We start from the raw sequence: 21,071 nt of genomic DNA on the forward strand, positions 1-21,071 counted from the left end.
TGTTGACCGCTCCACCGTAGCTTTGCACGGCTTTCTCGCATGTTTCACAGAAAACAGGACGATGGACATTTATCAACAGGCGTAGAAGTTCTCCGTCTGTTTCCCGGTACACCAGCATGGGGTCAGGGTCAACCACCCACTCTCTGTCACTCATCTTAAGGTGGCTGGAGGCCGCGCCCCATTACCGCTTTCTCAGAGCTTGAGCCGCCCTCCAAGCTGCCTATTGTCGCTTCCCTTAGCCGCTCCCCCTGCGGCCACGGTCAATTCTGAGTACTTCCCTGGGGTAAACTAGCCTCCAGTAAATCGATGCGTTTCCACAAAGTTTTCATGTCGCATGAATTAATTTAAAACCATCACCCGATATTAATTATTCCAATATGTCCATACCATACCCTCTACAAGATGCATTGTGCCTTGTCAGTCATTTTTGTTCAGCGCTACTGTTCGCTCAACGTGAGTTAGGTGATCTTTAATTACTTCACGCAAGGGGTATAGTTGTTGCCATCTTACAAGCAACAGCAGTCGATAACAGCCTGTTGCACTCGTGTTGTCAAAACACGTGACATTATGCCACTGTGCGGAAGCACGCAGAAGCAGAGTTTTGCTGTGGCCAGACATTTGAGCAAGCTGCTATCCCCCTCGAAAATGTCCTCCGCACACAGGGACGAAACGTTGGGTTTTAAGCCGAAATCCACTTGACCGTGGAGTAATATCCCGGAGCATTTTATTAATTGTAAGTGATCTATTGTATGTGCAATACCGTCAGCTGCCCACAGTTGTCTGCAAGTTTGGGTTAGGTTTGCTTGTTATGTGCGTGCCCCCCCCCCCCCCACCCCAAACTGCTACATTGCACAGCGATGTGGCCACTGAGCAGTGCATTCAGACAGATTTTGGCAGGACCACATATCAAATACCAAGACCAACTGTCTCTTGGAGGTGTAAAAAAATGTAAGCTTCTAAGTCAACGCAGTCAACAAACTCACTCATCAAAATGTGTTGATGAACTATGTATTAGTTTGATGCACAAGTCCATCTAGCATCTTGGTGTTCCAGTTCTTATGGGCTTATTTGTCAATTGCCATTTTTTATTTGCGATTGAGTGTCGCTATTTGGGTTTACATATTGGCGTTTGGTGATTTGGAGATAGTGAATGGGGCTATCGACGCTATAAAATGGGGTCCCATATTGATAAGTAGAAACATTTCCGACACATTCTTGTGTCTGAGTTCAGTAGAGGGGTGACAGCATCTGAGGCAACCAGAAACTTTTTGCACCATGTATGGAGATAATACCGTTGGACAGAGGACGACAGGGAAATGGTTTTCTCGTTTTGTGGAGGACCGTTTTGACATTAATGACTCTCTACATTCGGGAAGACCTTCCGGAATTGATGAAGATCGTTTAAACTCATTAATCCACAATGAGCCATGTCACTGTAGTCGAGAACTGGCAAATGTGATGAACTGTGACCATTCCCTCTCATGCGAGATTTGCAAGTAATGGGGAAGTATCAAACATCGGGTATATGGGTACCACATGATATAAGCCAAAATCACAAAAATCAGTGGGTGGCCATATTGGCATATCTGTTTTTGCTCATCATCAATTGGCTCGTGAACAACACCGACCGCTCCAATCCTGGATCGTCACTGGCGATGAGAAACGGTGTCTCTATGCTAACACAAGGAAAAGAAAACTATGGTTGAGCTCAAACAAAGCAGCAGCTGCCTGTGCAAAGATCTGTGTGTATCCACAAAACATAATGTCAGGCGTCTGGTGGAACAGTAGCAGTGTAGTGTACTACAGATTGCTTCCCCGAGGTGTAACCACCACTGCTGGTGTTCACTGTCAACAACTGAGACGCCTAGCAGAAGCAGTCCGAGAACAGCGAACAGGAAGACTGCTTGAAGTAACGTTACTCCGTGATAAAGCCCGCCGGCTTTCTGTTAGACTAACAACAAACACTATACAGGAGTTTCTTGTGGAAGTAACTCCGCACCCACCTTATTCACCTGGCCTCGAGCCCGCAAATTTTTGTCTTTTGCCCTCTCTATCGCTCAGTACTTAGAGAAACTAGCTTCCCAGATGGAAACTTGCTCCGAACACGCCTCGATGAGCTCTTCGCCTCAAAACCCTGTGATATCTGCAGCCGTGGAATCAGAAAGTTGCCTCGGCACTGGCACGCTGTTGTAAATAGTGAAGGACAATGTGTTATTGTTCACTAAAATCTCTGTTATGCGAATCTGTTGTGTTCGTTGGAAAAGGGAAAACGCTATGAACTTATGCATCAACAGAATACATACACAATTAAGTTTGTATGGAACCCCCAGAACAAGACTCCTAAACCCACTTCGCTCGTATATACTTCCCAAAGCCGCCTAGTTATTCCTCAGCGTCCAGGCTATCTCCACAGCAAGTTTCATCGAAATCGGTTCAGCGATTTAGTCGTGAAAACGTAACGGACAGGGTGATTTCTCATTTATAATATTAGTATGGACTGGCAAGGAAACATGGCGAAATAGAACGGAATACCTTTTATTCAACCTGAATAAACTCTGCAACAGGTGGGAGTATAATACATGAAAATACAACAAATACCCAAACAGACGGAGTCCTTCAAGTTCTTAGTCACTCACTAGTTCCTTCAGATGAATCATGAGTACAGTAACTACGTTTGTTATTAATAAGCTCCTGTTTATGAAATTCAAATCTGATAATTATTCTACTCGATATTATTAATGATGTTCAGGAAATTTATTTGGTTTAGATTGGTGCTGGATGAAATTAAAATAATATAAGAAACTTCCCTGTCATGATAATCAACCCTGTACTTCTGAAAGTAGTAATTATCACAAAAAAAAGGGAAATGCTTCGTGAGTGTCACTATCAGTGCTGATTTCATTTATGTACTCTTGTCTGCGTTTAACGTCCATGAATATGATGAGAATCTTTAATGTTTAAAAGTTCAATATAGTTCCAGTTTACTTCCAAAAACGTAAATACACACGAAACCAAATTATGAATCCTAGCACATAAAATAACATTCGTGATTCGCCACATGCATCCCTTCCAAAGAGTCACTTCATGCTCCACGTTCTCCTCTCTCGATAGCCCGTTATCTCTGTCCATACTGTAGTTCATCGTCTCAAGTGACAAAAATGAGTTTCGTTGCCTCATTGGCACCATCTACATGAAACTAGGTAATTCATCCAGTCGTTTCTGTTATTATAGGGACCACTTGTCCAGCTGGTTTCTGTAGACTTCCTATAAACTTATCGAGCGACGTGGGCCTTTCACACCTTGTTAGAGGTGAATGGAAACCAGGTGGATAAATGGCCCCTATAAAAACACAAACAACTGGGTGACTTACCTGGTTATGCGTATAGGGTCCTGGAGACGGTGCCAATGACGCACTACAACTGGTGGCTAAATCAAATTATTAAATAAAAATATGGCTGGTGGTATATGCACTGAAGCGCCAAAGAAACTGATATCGACATGCGTATTCAAATACAGAAATATGTAAACAGGCAGAATACGGCGCAGCGGTCGGCAACGCCCATATAAGACGACAAATGTCTGGTGCAGTTGTTAGGTCGGTTACTACAGCTTAAATAGCAGGTTATCAAGATTTAAGTGACTTTGAACGTGGTGTAGCGATCAAGTAGGGATTATCCCGCACGACCATTTCGCGAGCGACTGTGAATATCAGGAATTCGAGAAAATATCAAACCACCGACATCGCTGCGACCGGAAAAAGATCCTGCAAGAATAGGACCAACGACCACTGAAGAGAATCGTCCAGTGTGACAAAAGTGCACTCCTTCCGCAAATAGCTGCAGATTTCCATGCTGGGCCATCCAGATGTGTGGGCGTGTGAACCACTCAATGAAACATCATCGATATGGGTTTTCGGAGCTGAAGGCCCAGGCTTGTAACCTTGATGATTGCACGACACAAAGCTCTACACCTCAACTGGGCTTGTCAACACAGACATTGGACTGTTGATGACTGAAAACATGTTGACTGGCGGACGAGTCTCGTTTCAAATTGTATCAAGCAGATGCAGGTGTATGGGTATGGAGACAACCTCATGAATCAATGGACCCTACATGTCAGCAGAGAACTATTCAAGCTGGTGGAGGCTCTGTACTGGTGTAGGGCGTGTGAAGTTGGTGTGATATGGGACTTCTGATACGTCTAGATATGACTCTTGACAGCTGACACGTACGTAAGCATCCTGTCTGATCATCTGCATCCATTCATGTCCATTGTGCATTGTGACGGACTTGGGCAATTCCACCAGGGCAATGCGTCTGCCACACACCCAGAATTGCTACAGAGTGGCTCCAGAAACACTATTCTGAGTTTAAACACTTCTGCTGGACACCAAACTTCCCATACATGAACATTTTTGAGAATATGTGGGATGCCTTGCAACGTGATGTTCAGAAGAGATCTCCACCCCCTCGTACTCGCCCGGATTTACGGACAGCCATGCAGGATTCATGGTGTCAGGTCCCTGCAACACTACTTTAGACATTAGTCGAGTCCATGCCAGGTCGGCTTGTGGCACTTCTGCATGGTCGCAGGGGTCCTACATGATGCTAGGCAGGTGAACCAGTTTCTTTGGCTCTTCAGTGTATTTTGTTCACGTCTTCATCCAGCACCAGTTCTATTCCATTCACACGAAATGGAATTACAGAAAAGTGGGAGCCATCGGCACAATGTATGAATGCCTCGTTTCTCTTCGAGTCCCCCGCCCTGAGTACATGTGCAGTGCTGTGTGTCTGCAGGTCAGGTACCTGTCGTACCAACCGTCGGACGTTCGGCGCTCGAACGTCTCGCAATGCTGGGAGGTGCCGGTGACGTACACGTCGGCTCGCGACCCACACGAGGTGCGCAGAGTGTGGCTGCACTGCGACCGGGGCCGGCCGAACGTGCTGACGCTGCCACTGGATGCTGCCGAGGGCGACTGGGTGCTGCTCAACGTCCACGCCACCGGTGGGTCTCCACAGGGCTCTGTGCCGGGGCCGGCGCTACTGTCTGCACTGCGGCCGCTTCCCACTCTCTGGCAGGCATTGCGACACTTGATGTAGAGTGTAAATGGGGGCCAGCAAGCAGGGTAGAATGAACTGGAAGAACTGTATTACTCAGCTGATTAAACAGCTAACTCCAGCTACTTTTACTCTCCATATAATTGCTGGTCTTAGAAAAAAATCATTCAACCACCTAAAATTGCAAATGGCCAGTGGTCGACTTCAGTTTATTGGGAGAATTTTAGAAAAGTGTAGCTCATCTATGAAGAAGACCACACTAGTGCGACCCATTCTTGAGTACTTGAATACTGCTCGAGTGTTTGGGACCCCACGAGGTCGGATTAATGCAAGACATAGAATAAAAAAAGACATAGAATAAAAAAAAAGATCTGCTGGGTTTGTAACCGGTCATTTCAGTCAGAATCTACATTTACATCTATGTGGATATTTTGAAAATCACATTTAAGTGCCTAGCAGAGGGTTCATCAAACCACCTTCACAATAATTCTGTATTATTCCAATGTCGTACAGTATGCGGAAAAACCAACATCTATATCTTTTGGTGTGAGCTCTGGTTTTATTATGGTGATCGTTTCTCCCCCTATTAGTTTGAGGTCCAAAAAACATTTTCGCATTTGGAGGAGAAAGTTAGTGATTGAAATTTCGTGAGAAGATTTCGCTGCAACGAAAAACTCTTTTGTTTTAACGATGTCAACTCCTAATCTTGTGTCATTTCAGTGACACTCTCTTCCCTATTTCGCGATAAAACAAAACGCGCTGCCTTTCTTTGAACTTTGTCGATGTACTCTGCCAAACCTGTTCAGTAAGAATCCCACACTGCACAGCAGTATTCTAAAAGGTGAAGGACAAGCGTAGTGTAGACAGTCTCTTTAGAAGATCTGTTACATTCTCTAAGTATTCTGCCAATAAAACGTAGTCTTTTGTTAGCCTTCCCCACAACATTTACTTCCAATTCAAGTTGTTCGTAATTCTTATTACTAGGTATTTAGTTCAATTTACGACCTTTATATTTGACTGATTTATCGTGTAACCGAAGTTCAATGGATTCCTTTAAGCACTCATGTGGATAACCTCACATTTTCGTTATTTAGGGTCAATTGCCAATTTTCGCACCATATCGATATATTTTCTAATTCGTCTTGCGATTTGTTTGGATGAATTTACTAGTCGATAAACGACAGCGTCATTTGCATACAACCTATCCATGAGAGTGGTATGGATATGCTTTGGGAACTCAAATTCGAATCCTAGGAGGGAAGAGGACTTTCTTCCTACAAGGCAGTATTCAGAGTATTTAGAGAACCGGCGTCTGAGACTGGCTGGAGGACGATTCCACTGCTCTCTCAGTAAATTTGAAGTAAGGACCACAACGACAAGATGAGAGAAATCATAGCTCGTACAGTCGTTTATTTGTCACTCCATTTGCAAGTGCAACAAGAAAGAAAACCATGAAATGTATTCGCAGCTGCGAATGTAGACAACCATCAGCTGTGTATCTGAATCACCTTAATGAAAATTTCTGCCGAACTTGGGCTCAACCGAACGAGGTGGCGCAGTGATTAGCATTCTGGACTCCCACTCAGCAGGACAATGGTTCAAACCCATGTCCGGCCACACTGATTTAGGTTTCCCGTGATTTCCCTAAATCGCTTCCAGCAAGTGTTGAGATGGTTCGTTTAAACTTCCTTCCGTAAACCAATGGGACTCATGACCTCTCTGTTTGGTCTCTCCCCCCCCCCCTCCCCGCCCACACACACACAAATCAATCAGCCAACTTGGGCTTGAACCCGGTTTTCCCCCTTATTGCAAGCAGTCGCCTTACCATTAGGCTATCTGAGCATGGCTCACAGCCAGACCCAAACTTCGCCGGCCGCTGTGGCCGAGCGGTTCTAGGCGCTTCAGTCCGGAACCGCGCGACTGCTATTGTCACAGGTTCGAATCGTGCCTCGGGCATGGATGTGTGTGATGTCCTTAGGCTGGTTAGGTTTAAGTGGTTCTAAGTTCTAGGTGACTGATGACCTCAGATGTTAAGTCCCGAAGTGCTCAGAGCCATTTGAACCCAAACTTCCGTACCATATGTTGTCAACTGTGCATCTATAACCAGTACTCTTACATCCGTTATGTGTACTCTCCTGTGGAGGACACATTTTACTTGAAAATCGCTTGGACGGTGCCAGCAGATAAATATGATATTGCAGTGCCTGTCTTATTCTGAATTATGACTCAGTGTTCCTTCATAATGGGTGTAGTCGCCGCAGTTTCTTCGGACCTGCATGCATGGCTGAAGGAACACTGCACTGTAATTCGGAGTAACACAGTAATGTCATATTGATCTGCCATTCTGGGCAAGCAACTTTCAGGTAAAATGCCTCCCTTGTATGGGAATATACACAGTGGATGTGTGAGTACAGGTTATAGGCGCATGGTTGACGACATATGGAAGTTTGGGTCTGGCCATGAGTTATGTTGGGATAGCCTAATGGTTGAGGGGACCACTCGCGATAAGTGGCAAATCTGGGTTCAAATCCTAGTCTGCCACAAATCTGCATTCTCATCGTTCTATTATACAGCTAACTGTTGCCCACATTAGCAATTACCATGTATTTCATATCAGTTATAGTCGCCGCAGTGCCTGTTGCTTCACCCATTCTCAAAATATGCGTTGTTAGGAGGGACTGATGTGTGTGACATTCATCTCTGTTTCCTAACAGTTTTTACCCCTATATTTACATGGCACGCAATCTGCTGCTTGTTTACTTCGATTGTTTCTTTATGCCTTGTACTACGCCTGGGATTTTTGAGTCTATGGTTAATCGACGACGAGACGTGAGGAAACCCGTCCTCACATGAGTGGTGGCACGTGGACCACCTTTTGTGATGTGTTCGTCCTCAAGTGCACATCTCTAGCTTGGATCCTTGGGGACTCTGTTATATGGCGTTTATAAACTCAGCCATAATGCGTCATGTTGGGAAAACCACATCGGTTTTACGATCCCTAAAGGGTTTGTTTCATTATTGGTTAGTTACATATTCCGTAATCATCTAAGCGATTCTTGTATCCAAACGATGGCGAAGGAGTCACTTTACTACATATGTATACGTGATTAGTATTAACATTGCAGAACATATTATTTTTGGTTCTGCTCATGCAACTCCACTAAAAACTAACTTTTTTGTGAACTATCAGTTTTTAAATAAATAACCGAACGAGATGTCCGGTTGAACTTAAATTAGGATTCATTTAAATCTTGCTTCGCTATCTGTGCGATGTTTTACGTTATTGAGCAAATGATCAAACTCTTTTGCTGCTACATATTGAACGCCTTTGTAAGCCACTGCTAGTTTTAATAATGGGTGATATATATCATCTTTTCCTCTTGTATTGTAGTATATGCATCACTATTCCCATTAAATTGTTGTACATTATTGGTGACGAGTTCTTCTAGCGAATATATGTATCCTGATGGTACAGTCAAAATGCCTAACTCCTTGAAGACGTACGTACATGACCACTGCAGATGAACAGCATATACTATTCTTACCGCTAGACTTAGCGCAATCACAGTTACCCCAGAAAACAATTCCATAAGACATCATTGACTGGAAATAGGCAAAATATGCCAGGAAGTTCATTTGTTTGTTTCCGGTACCACCAATTATATGGAGAGCAAAAAGAACAGAACTTGCTTGTTTTAGAAGCTCAGTACTAAGCTTGTTCCAGTTCAAGTTTTCATCAATATGTACGCCCAAATATTTTGAGCACTGTACCCTGTTTACTGATTCTTGTTCAGATGCTACATCAGGTGTTGATATGGCTCTACTTGTTCTACAGGACTATGGACATTCTGTTTACTCACAGTTAAGGGAACCATTTAATAATTTCTTCAAGAACATCATTAACAATTTCTTCTGTTGTTTTCTCTGTAATGGGATTTATTACAATACTTGTTTGGTTTGCAAAAGGTGTCAATTCTGATTGACAAATATTACTTGGAAAGTCATTCACATAATTTACCAACTTTGGGGATGGAGCCATTACACCAAAACAAGAAAAAAAGCTCATTTACACATATGCCCGAAAATCCGTTTTCGAGCCATTAATGAAAGTTGACATTAAACGGCTTTCTAGGTACAACCAAAGAGCTTCAGCTGTCCATGTACCTGTTTGACTCATGGTGCCACGGACATGTGGCTACATTAGTCATTCATCTACGTTCAGTGTGTCCATTGTCTACATGTATGAAAAATAATGAGTTAACTGAAAGTGCTCAGTTAAAACGCAGCAGGATGTTCATTTCGTGAGCAGCGGCTGTGCAAACAGTAATGGACACGAGGTTGCAGGGTTGTATCAAATGGCACTAGACTGAAGACTGCCAAGTCATCCAGCCTCTGGTGCTGTGTACTGTCACACTGCCGAGACAGGTGCTGTAGCATCATAAGCCGTGTGTTGTTTGAACACCTGACCAGCAAGAGCACGTTGTAATGGCTGTCGAAGAACAGCTGGGTATCAGTGCAAGACAAGCGTTACATCTCCATGATCAGCAAGGAGGATACTTCAGGAGCAACTCATGTATCTTTATCATCTCCACGATCTGTCCCTGAAAAGCAGAAGAAACATGTGGTTTATGCATGGAGCAGCTCTTGCACATTTGGGTCTCAGTGGTTGGTACCTACAATGACAGATTGATAGGTAGTGCATGATCAGTTCCGTGGCCTGCACATTATTCTCCTCACCTCAGTCCTTTGTATTGTTACATCTGGTGGCACCTTAAACAACTGGTTTATGCAGCAAACCACCTGGGTGCAGAAACTGTTCATCGACATATCATGGAAGTCTGCAAAACGATTCGAAACTGTCAGGTTGAAAGGGTGCTACAGTCCATGATTCGACGAGTTTATGCATGTTTATAAGGAAGAAGGGACATTTCGAGCATTTATTACGAGTTTATGGGTTGATGAGCTCTGATCACATGAACTGTAAATTTTCATTAATAACTCCAAAACGAAGTATTTTTGGACACATGATAATATGAATTTTTTCTTGTTTTGTTGCAGGAAAGTATCCCCAAAGTTTGTAAAACTCTTTTTGAAACATCCTGTGTAAGGAATTGGAGTGGATCCAAAATTGAACGTTGTGGGACTCAGTGATTGTTGTTCCTAGTTTTTCAGAATTGTTTTAATTCTTCATCCAAAGCTTTTGCATTCTGTTTGTTAACCTCACACGAGTGTGTGTTGCTTGCTCTCCTGTTTTCTCAGGATCACCTTCAGTACTATACCCTAAGTTATTAGCCAGACCGTTCCTAGTTCCTGCTGCTACAAGCACCTCATCTTCTTCATCAAAATCTCTCCACAAAGCCGCAAAGCTTTCAGTCACCTGGTTCAACTTGGGCTTCGGTTTGACAGCGTATGTGACCTGGTAGTCTACACTTAACTTTTTACTGAACGAGGCGGCGCAGTGGACCCGCATTTGGAAAGGTGACGGTTCAAACCTGTGTCCGGCCATCCCGATTTAGGTTTTCCACGATTTCTCTAAATCACTTCAGGAAATGCCGAGATGGTTCCTTCGAAAGGGCACAGCCGACTTCCTTTCCCATCCTCCTCTGATTCAATGGGGCTGATGATCTCGCTGTTAAATCCCCCCCTCCCGCAAATCAACAAACGGACGAACCAATCAACTTAGCTTTTCCTGTAGAATTTTCCTTACACCACTTCCAAGACTGCTACCTAGCAGTCTTCTCGTCACCCCAGTCGTTTATACTTGTAATAGTAAAACAAACCGTATACGTTTCCACAGAAATGTGTTTTTGGGGGGATGTTCATGACCTCCACAGTTGGATCTGCACCTGCTCAGCACAAATGCACAGTGTCGCGTGATGTCGACGTGCCGTAGGCCTGTATCGGGTGCTGTACGACTCGCGTGGCTGGATGCTGCTGGCCGAGGCGCTGAAGGGCTCCGACCCCAGCAAGTCGGGGATCGACAGGCTGAGCCGCGCGCAGCTGCTGGGGGACGCACTCGCGCTCGCGTGGAGCGGCGACCTGCCCTACGAGCACGCGCTCTCCCTGCTGACCTACCTGCAGCGCGAGCCAGACTACCTGCCCTGGAAGGCCGCCTTCTCCGGGCTCTCCAACATCTACCGCCTGGTGCGGCGCACCGCCAGCTTCGGCCTGTTCCGGGTACGTCGTGCCTCTGTTCGGACCTGTCAAACCCCTGCTGTATTCTTTTTGGTACACCATCCGAATCATAAGACGAGTCTTTGTTAGCCTCTTAGCTGCTGTGATTGGGTGTGAAGTCGAAAGGGATCTCTCTCAGCTCCCTCCCAGTTCCCACCTCTCATCGCACTGTTGCCCTTGTCCCGCCATGTGAAGGCATGCTTTTCATTTTATTTATTTTATTTTTTCTTTGTTTCTCATTCATATTGTTTTGCTTTGTTTTAGTTTTGTATGTTTCTTTTTACTTGTTTCTTCTGTTTCTTTTCTTCGTTAGTCCTTTGTATTTCTTTTCTGTTCTTTTATCTGCAGCAATAGGTGTAACTTTTAAATTAACAGCATTTGGAAATGGAAATGTTAAAAAACGTATGAGGAGTACATGGCAGAGTACATTGTGACTCGTATTAGTATCCCTCTATTCTCACATGGGTCCGCCCCTCGTGGTCTCGCGGTAGCGTTCTCGCTTCCCGAGCACGGGGTTCCGGGTTCGATTCCCGGCGGGGTCAGGAATTTTTCCTGTCTCGAGATGACTGGGAGTTGTTGTGTCGTCTTCATCATCATCATTCATCCCCATTACGGTCGGAGTCTCGAGATGACTGGGTGTTGTTGTGTCGTCTTCACCATCATCATTCATCCCCATTACGGTCGGAGGAAGGCAACGGCAAACCACCTCCGCTAGGACGTTGCCTAGTAAGGCGGCGCGGGTCTCCCGCATCGTTCCCCTACGCTCTGTAAAGAAGCATGGGACTTCATTTTCACATTTCCATTCTCACATGGAAATGGGAAAAAAAGACTGCCTACATCTAATTAGTCTAATACTGTCTGGGCAGTCTCTACAGCAGCGATACACAGAAGGCTGTAGCATATTCGTTTGATGTGTTCACGGGAAGTTGGCCGATTACTGGAGCGGATTGAAGGAGTAGAGGAAACGAGTCTGAACCACACATAAGCCACCGCGGGGTGAGGAACTGTGTGCTCCGAACGAGATACGCCTTCCTTCTCCAGGGTGTCAACCCAAACCTGTGCTTTGGCTTCAGAAATTAAGCACAGATGTAAAAGTCACTTAAACGCTGTTCTATGCGCTTCAGTCCAGAACCGCGCTGCTGCCATGGTTGCAGGTTCGAATCCTGCCTCGGGCATGGATTTGTGTGATGTCCTTAGGTTAGTTAGGTTTAAGTAGTTCTAAGTTCTAGGGGACTGCTGACGTCAGATGCTAAGTCCCGTAGTGCTTAGAGCCATTTCAACCATTTGAACCATTTCTTAAACATTGTCCTCGTAAATGTAATTGATATTACGTGTTCAATAAAGAACTGTGCACTTCATCAGTTACATAAAGTTATGAGAAGGAAAGGAAACATTACAAGACAGATGAATCACGAACCAGTAACCAGTAGACGACACTGCCTGCCTTACACAGTACTGAATGACTGAAGCCTTCCGACTTTTATCGACTCAGACTTGGAGAGCCGACTAGCGAACTTAAATTAATGGACTGTACGTTCCTAATTCACTATTTCGTCCTTGAAACTTTGCTAGTAGGCTTGCTTTCACAGAACACTTGACGCATACCTTGACATATCTGCCATGTCACGTTACTCAAGATATCTGTGACACTCTCCAGTCGGTCAGAGTATCCTGTGACCATTCATGCTGACCTTCTCTGTATAGATATATCATCACCTGTTACGCTTATTTGTCACAGGTCCCACACGCTTGAGCAGTATTTTGAGATGGGTCACACAAGTATTTTACAAACAATCTTAATGGTTCCATCCAAAGAGCTGGAAGTCTGCCACCTGCTTCACTTACGTCTGAGGCTATGTCATTGTTCTGCTCCAAGTTGTTGTTGTTGTGGTCTTCAGTCCAGGGACTTGAAAAATGTTGAAATGTGTGAAATCTTATGGGACTTAACTGCTAAGGTCATCAGTCCCTAAGCTTACACACTACCTAACCTACATTATGCTAAGGACAAACAGACACACCCACGCCCGAGGGAGGAGTCGAACCTCCGCCGGGACCACAACTGTATAATTGAAGAACCGTCAGGAGAGTAGATGCTTCCTGCCAAAGTGGTATTTTGTCTTCTACTCTAGTGCAAACGATGAACCAAATGAATAATAGTGGAAGAAAGACAGGAATTCACTGAATAACTGTAATTCTGCTGTTTGTGTAAAGAAAGAACTGTAAATACAATGTTCCAAATAGACAGTCATCCTTCCACCAGCTGAACGTAAATTCGTAACCGTGGCATTGCTGATGATCAACTCCAGTACTATTTGTCAGAGCGTAGGGGTCGATGCGGGAGACCCGCACCGCTGTACTAGGCAAGGTCCTAGCGGATGTGGTTTGCCGTTGCCTTCCTGCGACCGTAATGGGGATGAATGATGATGAAGAAGCCGACACAACACGCAGTCATCTCGAGGCAGGTGAAAATCCCTGACCCCACCGGTAATCGAACCCGGGACCCCGTGCTCGGGAAGCGAGAACGCTACCGCGGTCAACCATCGCATTAATACTGTTGTATTTGAATACATGTGCAATAGTACAGTTAGCCTAATTTCTCTGAAATTCGGAGAACCATCGCATTAGTACTGCGAATTGCAGAGAAATTAGGCTAACTGTACTATTGCACATTGAAAGCGGTGGCTCGTTTTTATTTTACAGGTTACTATTCATTGCTGTAGGGGCTGTGATTTTTGATATTTTTTGTCTAAACCAGCAAGGCTAAACAGAGGCCACTACTTTCACCACATCAAGAGGATTTAGTGCTCACGTAGTCACACTGAGCCGTGAACACTTCCCAGTTCATCAGTGGGGAGTAATAGAAAATGATCGTTACTATTGTCGGTGCCAGGCGCGCGATATTGAATCTCTATCCTATCGTTAGTGGCGCGAGACCTGCACGACCTTATAGCAACCGTTAAACTTCTGCATTATTCTGTGACACTAGGGGTGATTCCACGTAATGAAAGGGAGAATGTAAGATTAAAGGACTCATTTATTTAACAGTTGAAAATCGAACAATAGTACAACCAAATGGGGGTGGGAGGAAGAAACATTCGAGTTCAGCAGCCTGCCCCCCACGAACGTTCATAACAAGCCACGACAGCAGGAGAAAAGGAATTTTAGTAACGATCGCCGTATTATCAAGTGGGGGCCAGTTTACTAAAGGAAGGGGTTGCAGGCATGCAACGACCACCACCACAAATCAGCCAAAGACTGAGAATGATGCTACTGTGCGTGAGTAGCTAGGTAGCCTCCCGTACTAAAGGAATAAAACCCGCAAGACGCGAAACTGTTCACAGTGACCTACAAGGTTCCCTGTGGGCCGCAGGGCGCGAATCTGCAGTGCACGTCGGCGCTCATACTCACCGAACTTCACCTCCTGGAAGCGGCGCCTCCGGCCACACCGGAACTGCCAGCTACCGGCCCTTTGTCCACCACCCACTCGCGGAGGGCGGTTGGCCCACCCTCAACTGGCCAATCATAGGGCCGCAATTTCACAGGGAGGCGACCTCGCGACGTTAAAATCGAGCAGGATTAGCAGTTACAAGGTTGGTAAGGCAGGTTGGGGAACTGAGAACAGGAGAAACTTGGGCCACTGCTGAACTTTCAAACGACACCTCGTGCTACCCTGGCGATCGGAAAAAGGATGGGAAACGGGAAGCCATCATAGCTGCTAGGAAGACAGCTACTCTCTCCCATAAATAAAGAAAATTCCCGCCAAGCTCCTCTCACAGATCAGTGTGAGACAAACTGTAAAAATCGTCAAGTAAATCAGGCAACAAATAGAAGTTATTAATATTGCCTGAATTATTATTTTACCGAATAACAGAATGCTGGAATTAGAAATATGAAATGCGAGCACAGAATGGTGAACGAAGTGCACGTCTTTCAACATGACTACAAATACAACAGTTCACTGAATTGTTACAATCATTGCTTGGTTTCAGCTATCAAAGGAAAAAACCTGTAACTGAAAGCTTGGAATAGCATGTAATGGCAGAAGCTCAGTCTTTTGCCACCCATCACTTGACTCAGATGTTGGGTTCAAAGTTCACCACCACCTGCACAGAGTGCAACCACGAGGACAGCCGAGGATAACGCGGGCGCATTGTCCCGGTTTGGCCCCTGTAACTTCTGTAGGCCCCTCAAACTACTTTTCTGGAGTCCTTTGATTAACCACAGGCCATTTATTTATTCATTTATTAGCTATTTCCTTTTAGTATGTGATCTAGATAGAAGTGCAAACCAAATATAGCACATAATACACTACTGGCCATTGAAATTGCTACACCAAGAAGAAATGCAGATGTTAAACGGGTATTCATTGGACAAATATATTATACTAGAACTAACATGTGATTACATTTTCACGCAATTTGGGTGCATAGATCCTGAGAAATCAGTACCCAGAACAACCACCTCTGGCCGTAATAACGGCCTTGATACGCTTGGGCATTGAGTCAAACAGAGCTTGGATGGCGTCTACACGTACAGCTGCCCATGCAGCTTCAACACGACACCACAGTTCATCACGGATAGTGACTGGCGTGTTGTGACGAGCCAGTTGCTCGGCCACCATTAACAAGACGTTTTAAATTGGTGAGAGATCTGGAGAATGTGCTGGCCAGGGCAGGAGTCGAACATTTTCTGTATCCAGAAAAGGCCGTACAGGACCTGCAACATGCGGTCGTGCATTATCCTGCTGAAATGTAAGGTTTCGCAGGGATCGAACGAAGGGTAGAGCCACGGGTCTTAACACATCTGAAATGTAGCGTCCACTGTTCAAAGTGCCGTCAGTGCGAACAAGAGGGATCGAGACGTGGCTGCACCATCCGCTACAGCCATGCGGATAAGATGCCTGTCATCTCGACTGCTAGTGATACGAGGCCGTCGGGATCCAGCACGGCGTTCCGTATTACCCTCCTGAACCCACCGATTCCGTATTCTGCTAACAGTCATTGGATGTCGACCAACGCGAGCAGCAATGTCGCGATACGATAAACAGCAATCGCGATAGGCTACAATACGACCTTTATCAAAGTCGGAAACGTGACGGTACGCATTTGTTCTCCTTACACGCGGCATCACAACAATGTTTCACCAGGAAACGCCGGCCAACTGCTGTTTATGTATGAGAAATCGGTTGGAAACTTTCCTCGTGTCAGCACGTTGTAGGTGTCGTCACCGGCGCCAGCCTTGTGTGAATGCTCTGAAAAGCTAATCATTTGCATATCTCAGCATATTCTTGCTGTCGGATAAATTTCGCGTCTGTAGCACATCATCTTCGTGGTGTAGCAATTTTAATGGGCAGTAGTGTATTTTAAAATGATTTCAACTACGGATTATGCTTTTAGGGGGATTAACCTACATAAAATTTCTAGGGATCGAACGAAGGGTAGAGCCAACTTCCCGTGAACACATCAAACGAATATGCTACGCCCTTCTGTGTATCGCTGCTGTAGAGACTGCCCAGACAGTATTAGACTAATTAGATGTAGGCAGTCTTTTTTTCCCATTTCCATGTGCGAATGGAAATGTGGAAATGAAGTCCCATGCTTCTTTACAGAGCGTAGGGGAACGATGCGGGAGACCCGCACCGCCTTACTAGGCAAGGTCCTAATGGAGGTGGTTTGCCGTCGCCTTTCTCCGACCGTAATGGGGATGAATGATGATGATGAAGACGACACAACAACATCCAGTCATCTCGAGACAGGAAAAATTCCTGACCCCGCCGGGACCCCGTGCTCGGGAAGCGAGAACGCTACCCCGAGACCACGAGGGGCGGACCCATGTGAGAATAGAGGGATACTAATACGAGTCACAATGTACTCTGCCATGTACTCCTCATACATTTTTCAACATTTCCATTTCCAAACGCTGTTAATTTTAAAAAAAATGGAAAAATGATAATTCTTAAGAGAAAGACATGAATTCTGCATACTACCGGTTCACTATCCTGCACACAAGTATGTGCCACTCGAGCTGTACAGATTGCGAGATGGCAGTCAGGGTCTCGATCACCCTCTCCTGACTGATTCTGGAAGTGGATGTCCTGCCACTGTATGCCTCGTTGTCACACTCTATGACCTCTTCTCGCTTGTCTCCCAGCAACTTACGCTTGATGGTTATAGGCTGATACTTTAGCCGTTCACCTTATGCCACAGTTCCTCGTACCTAATTACACTCCTGGAAATGGAAAAAAGAACACATTGACACCGGTGTGTCAGACCCACCATACTTGCTCCGGACACTGCGAGAGGGCTGTACAAGCAATGATCACACGCACGGCACAGCGGACACACCAGGAACCGCGGTGTTGGCCGTCGAATGGCGCTAGCTGCGCAGCATTTGTGCACCGCCGCCGTCAGTGTCAGCCAGTTTGCCGTGGCATACGGAGCTCCATCGCAGTCTTTAACACTGGTAGCATGCCGCGACAGCGTGGACGTGAACCGTATGTGCAGTTGACGGACTTTGAGCGAGGGCGTATAGTGGGCATGCGGGAGGCCGGGTGGACGTACCGCCGAATTGCTCCACACGTGGGGCGTGAGGTCTCCACAGTACATCGATGTTGTCGCCAGTGGTCGGCGGAAGGTGCACGTGCCCGTCGAGCTGGGACCGGACCGCAGCGACGCACGGATGCACGCCAAGACCGTAGGATCCTACGCAGTGCCGTAGGGGACCGCACCGCCACTTCCCAGCAAATTAGGGACACTGTTGCTCCTGGGGTATCGGCGAGGACCATTCGCAACCGTCTCCATGAAGCTGGGCTACGGTCCCGCACACCGTTAGGCCGTCTTCCGCTCACGCCCCAACATCGTGCAACCTGCCTCCAGTGGTGTCGCGACAGGCGTGAATGGAGGGACGAATGGAGACGTGTCGTCTTCAGCGATGAGAGTCGCTTCTGCCTTGGTGCCAATGATGGTCGTATGCGTGTTTGGCGCCGTGCAGGTGAGCGCCACAATCAGGACTGCATACGACCGAGGCACACAGGGCCAACACCCGGCATCGTGGTGTGGGGAGCGATCTCCTACACTGGCCGTACACCACTGGTGATCGTCGAGGGGACACTGAATAGTGCACGGAACATCCAAACCGTCATCGAACCAATCGTTCTACCATTCCTAGACCGGCAAGGGAACTTGCTGTTCCAACAGGACAATGCACGTCCGCATGTATCCCGTGCCACCCAACGTGCTCTAGAAGGTGTAAGTCAACTACCCTGGCCAGCAAGATCTCCGGATCTGTCCCCCATTGAGCATGTTTGGGACTGGATGAAGCGTCGTCTCACGCGGTCTGCACGTCCAGCACGAACGCTGGTCCAACTGAGGCGCCAGGTGGAAATGGCATGGCAAGCCGTTCCACAGGACTACCTCCAGCATCTCTACGATCGTCTCCATGGGAGAATAGCAGCCTGCATTGCTGCGAAAGGTGGATATACACTGTACTAGTGCCGACATTGTGCATGCTCTGTTGCCTGTGTCTATGTGCCTGTGGTTCTGTCAGTGTGATCATGTGATGTATCTGACCCCCGGAATGTGTCAATAAAGTTTCCCCTTCCTGGGACAATGAATTCACGGTGTTCTTATTTCAATTTCCAGGAGTGTATATTGCAGATAGTTGCGTCACCAAAGCCATACTCGCCCTGATCTGGAACGTCTCGTCTAGTGCTACACTCCCAGACGATTTGGTATAAGATTCCGATTGCTCCACGTTCACAAGTGTCTGCGGTATGTTGTCCTATTTTTAGTACGTACGTGGGATACGAATCGCGTCTAACAGGTAGTGTATACCTGCCACTACAGAACAGCCGCTAACAATTCCTGGACATCTGAAAAGTGATTTCTCCAGAGAGGCTTCCTCATAGCCCTGAATAGGTAATAATGGTAAGGGGCCAACTCGAGAGAATACAGTGGGTGTGGCAGTACCAGAATTGGAGCCATCTTTGCCCTACTTGTATGGGGCGAGCACTGTCGTGTTGCAGGAGCAATCGTCGTGATTGTGCCAAGGTCTTGTGACTCTCGGAAGTGTTTGCACCGTCACCTCACAGAAACTGCGTTCGAGCACTGCCCTTGACGGTCACACTGCACGTTTTCTGCTCACATAGTGACATCAGCCGGGGAAATGGAGAGTACTGTGCAAGGATAACACTGATAGTGATTGCTATGCCACCTACCGTTAGACCAAAGTACTTGCAATTGTAATGGTGAGTAAAATGGCACATTACGAATTATGGGAATAAAATGAAGTGCAAATCAATATGGAACATCCGTCGTAGCTACGGTCTAAAAAAATCAAGAACTTGTTAGCAATGGGACCAGTTACTTAGCTATTGAGAACCTGTTCAGTCAGGGAAAGTACAGCTATCAAACCTACACACACCAGTCCCATCAAACTACAGACCGATTTCACTTTTGCCAGCATACCCAAAAATTTTAGAAGAAGTAATGTACAGGCAGCTTCTCAACCGTCTGACCACAAATAACATATTATCAAGAACACAGTTTGGATTTCTCAAGGGTTCTGATACGGAGAAGGCTATTTACACCTACAGTGAAAATGTACTTAATTCATTACATAACAGATTACAAGCAGCGGGTATTTTCTGTGATTTGTCAAAGGCATTCGATTGTGTGAACCACAACATCCTTTTAAATAAATTAGAATTCTATGGTGTCACGGGCGTTGCTGCAAAATGGTTCACGTCATACCTCGCTAACAGGAAACAAAGGGTGCCCGTGCAAGGGACTAGTGAATTAAGTCATCAGTCATCATCAGATTGGGAAGAAATTACACGTGGTGTCCCACAAGGCTCCGTCTTAGGGCCATTGCTTTTTCTTGTGTACATTAATGATCTCTCATCAGTTACACTGCCAGAAGCAGAGTTCATTGTGTTTGCAGATGACACAAGTATTGCAATAAATAGTATGTTGAGTGTAGTTCTAGAAAGATCTGCTAATGATATTTTCATGGATATTAATAAATGGTTTAAAGCCAACTCACTGACATGAAGAAGAGCAGATAGAAGAGGGTGACAGTCTTAAATTCCTGCGATTACGACTTGATAATAAATTCAGTTGGGAGGAGCACACCACAGAACTGCAGAAACGCCTTAACAAATCTGTATTTGCAATTCGAATGTTAGCAGACATAGGCGACATAAAAGTGATAAAGCTTGCATACTTTGCCTACTTTCATTCCATAATGTCATATGGTATAATATTTTGGGGTAACTCTTCAAGTCAAACAAAAGTTTTCAAGGTCCAAAAGCGTGTAATACGTATTATTTGTGGAGTAAATACACGGACGTCCTGCTGAAACCTCTTCAAAGAACTGGGTATACTAACGACTGCCTCTCAGTACATTTACTCCTTAATGAAATTTGTCCTAAATAACATATCTCTTTTTCCAACAAACAACTCAGTTCATACATACAATACCAGGAACAAAAATGATCTGCACAAGGACTGAAAAGCACTTACTTCAGTTCAAAAAGGGGTCCACTACTCAGGAACACTAATCTTCAATAATTTGCCAGCAAACATAAAAAATTTAGTAACAAATAAAGATCAGTTTAAAAGGAGCCTGAAGGACTTACTAGTGGCCAACTCCTACTCCATTGACGAATTTTTTAATAGAAACAAATGATGTATTGTATATATTCATACTATTAGTATTGTTATTTCAGCTTTAAAAAGTGACATGTTCCACATCCACGAGGATCTCCTCAGCACGGATCTATGGAACGAAAAACTAATCTAATCTAATCTGATCTAAATCTAATCTGTGGGCGGGTGACAG

The 21,071-nt window shown here is 45.5% G+C and overlaps 1 protein-coding gene across 2 annotated transcripts in view; it reads left to right on the plus strand.

Annotated features, from left to right (window-relative positions):
- The window catches only part of LOC126428038 (aminopeptidase Ey-like), a 417,011-nt gene that overhangs the window by 329,118 nt on the left and 66,822 nt on the right, over window positions 1–21,071 (plus strand). For both annotated transcript variants that reach the window (XM_050089916.1, XM_050089915.1), the window contains exons 9-10: window positions 4,797–5,004; window positions 10,951–11,234. In XM_050089916.1, the coding sequence (XP_049945873.1) occupies window positions 4,797–5,004; window positions 10,951–11,234 (492 nt within the window). The remainder of the gene's footprint in view (window positions 1–4,796; window positions 5,005–10,950; window positions 11,235–21,071) is intronic.

The sequence above is a fragment of the Schistocerca serialis genome, chromosome 12 (genome assembly GCF_023864345.2).
Source record: "Schistocerca serialis cubense isolate TAMUIC-IGC-003099 chromosome 12, iqSchSeri2.2, whole genome shotgun sequence".
NCBI lineage: Eukaryota > Metazoa > Arthropoda > Insecta > Orthoptera > Acrididae > Schistocerca > Schistocerca serialis.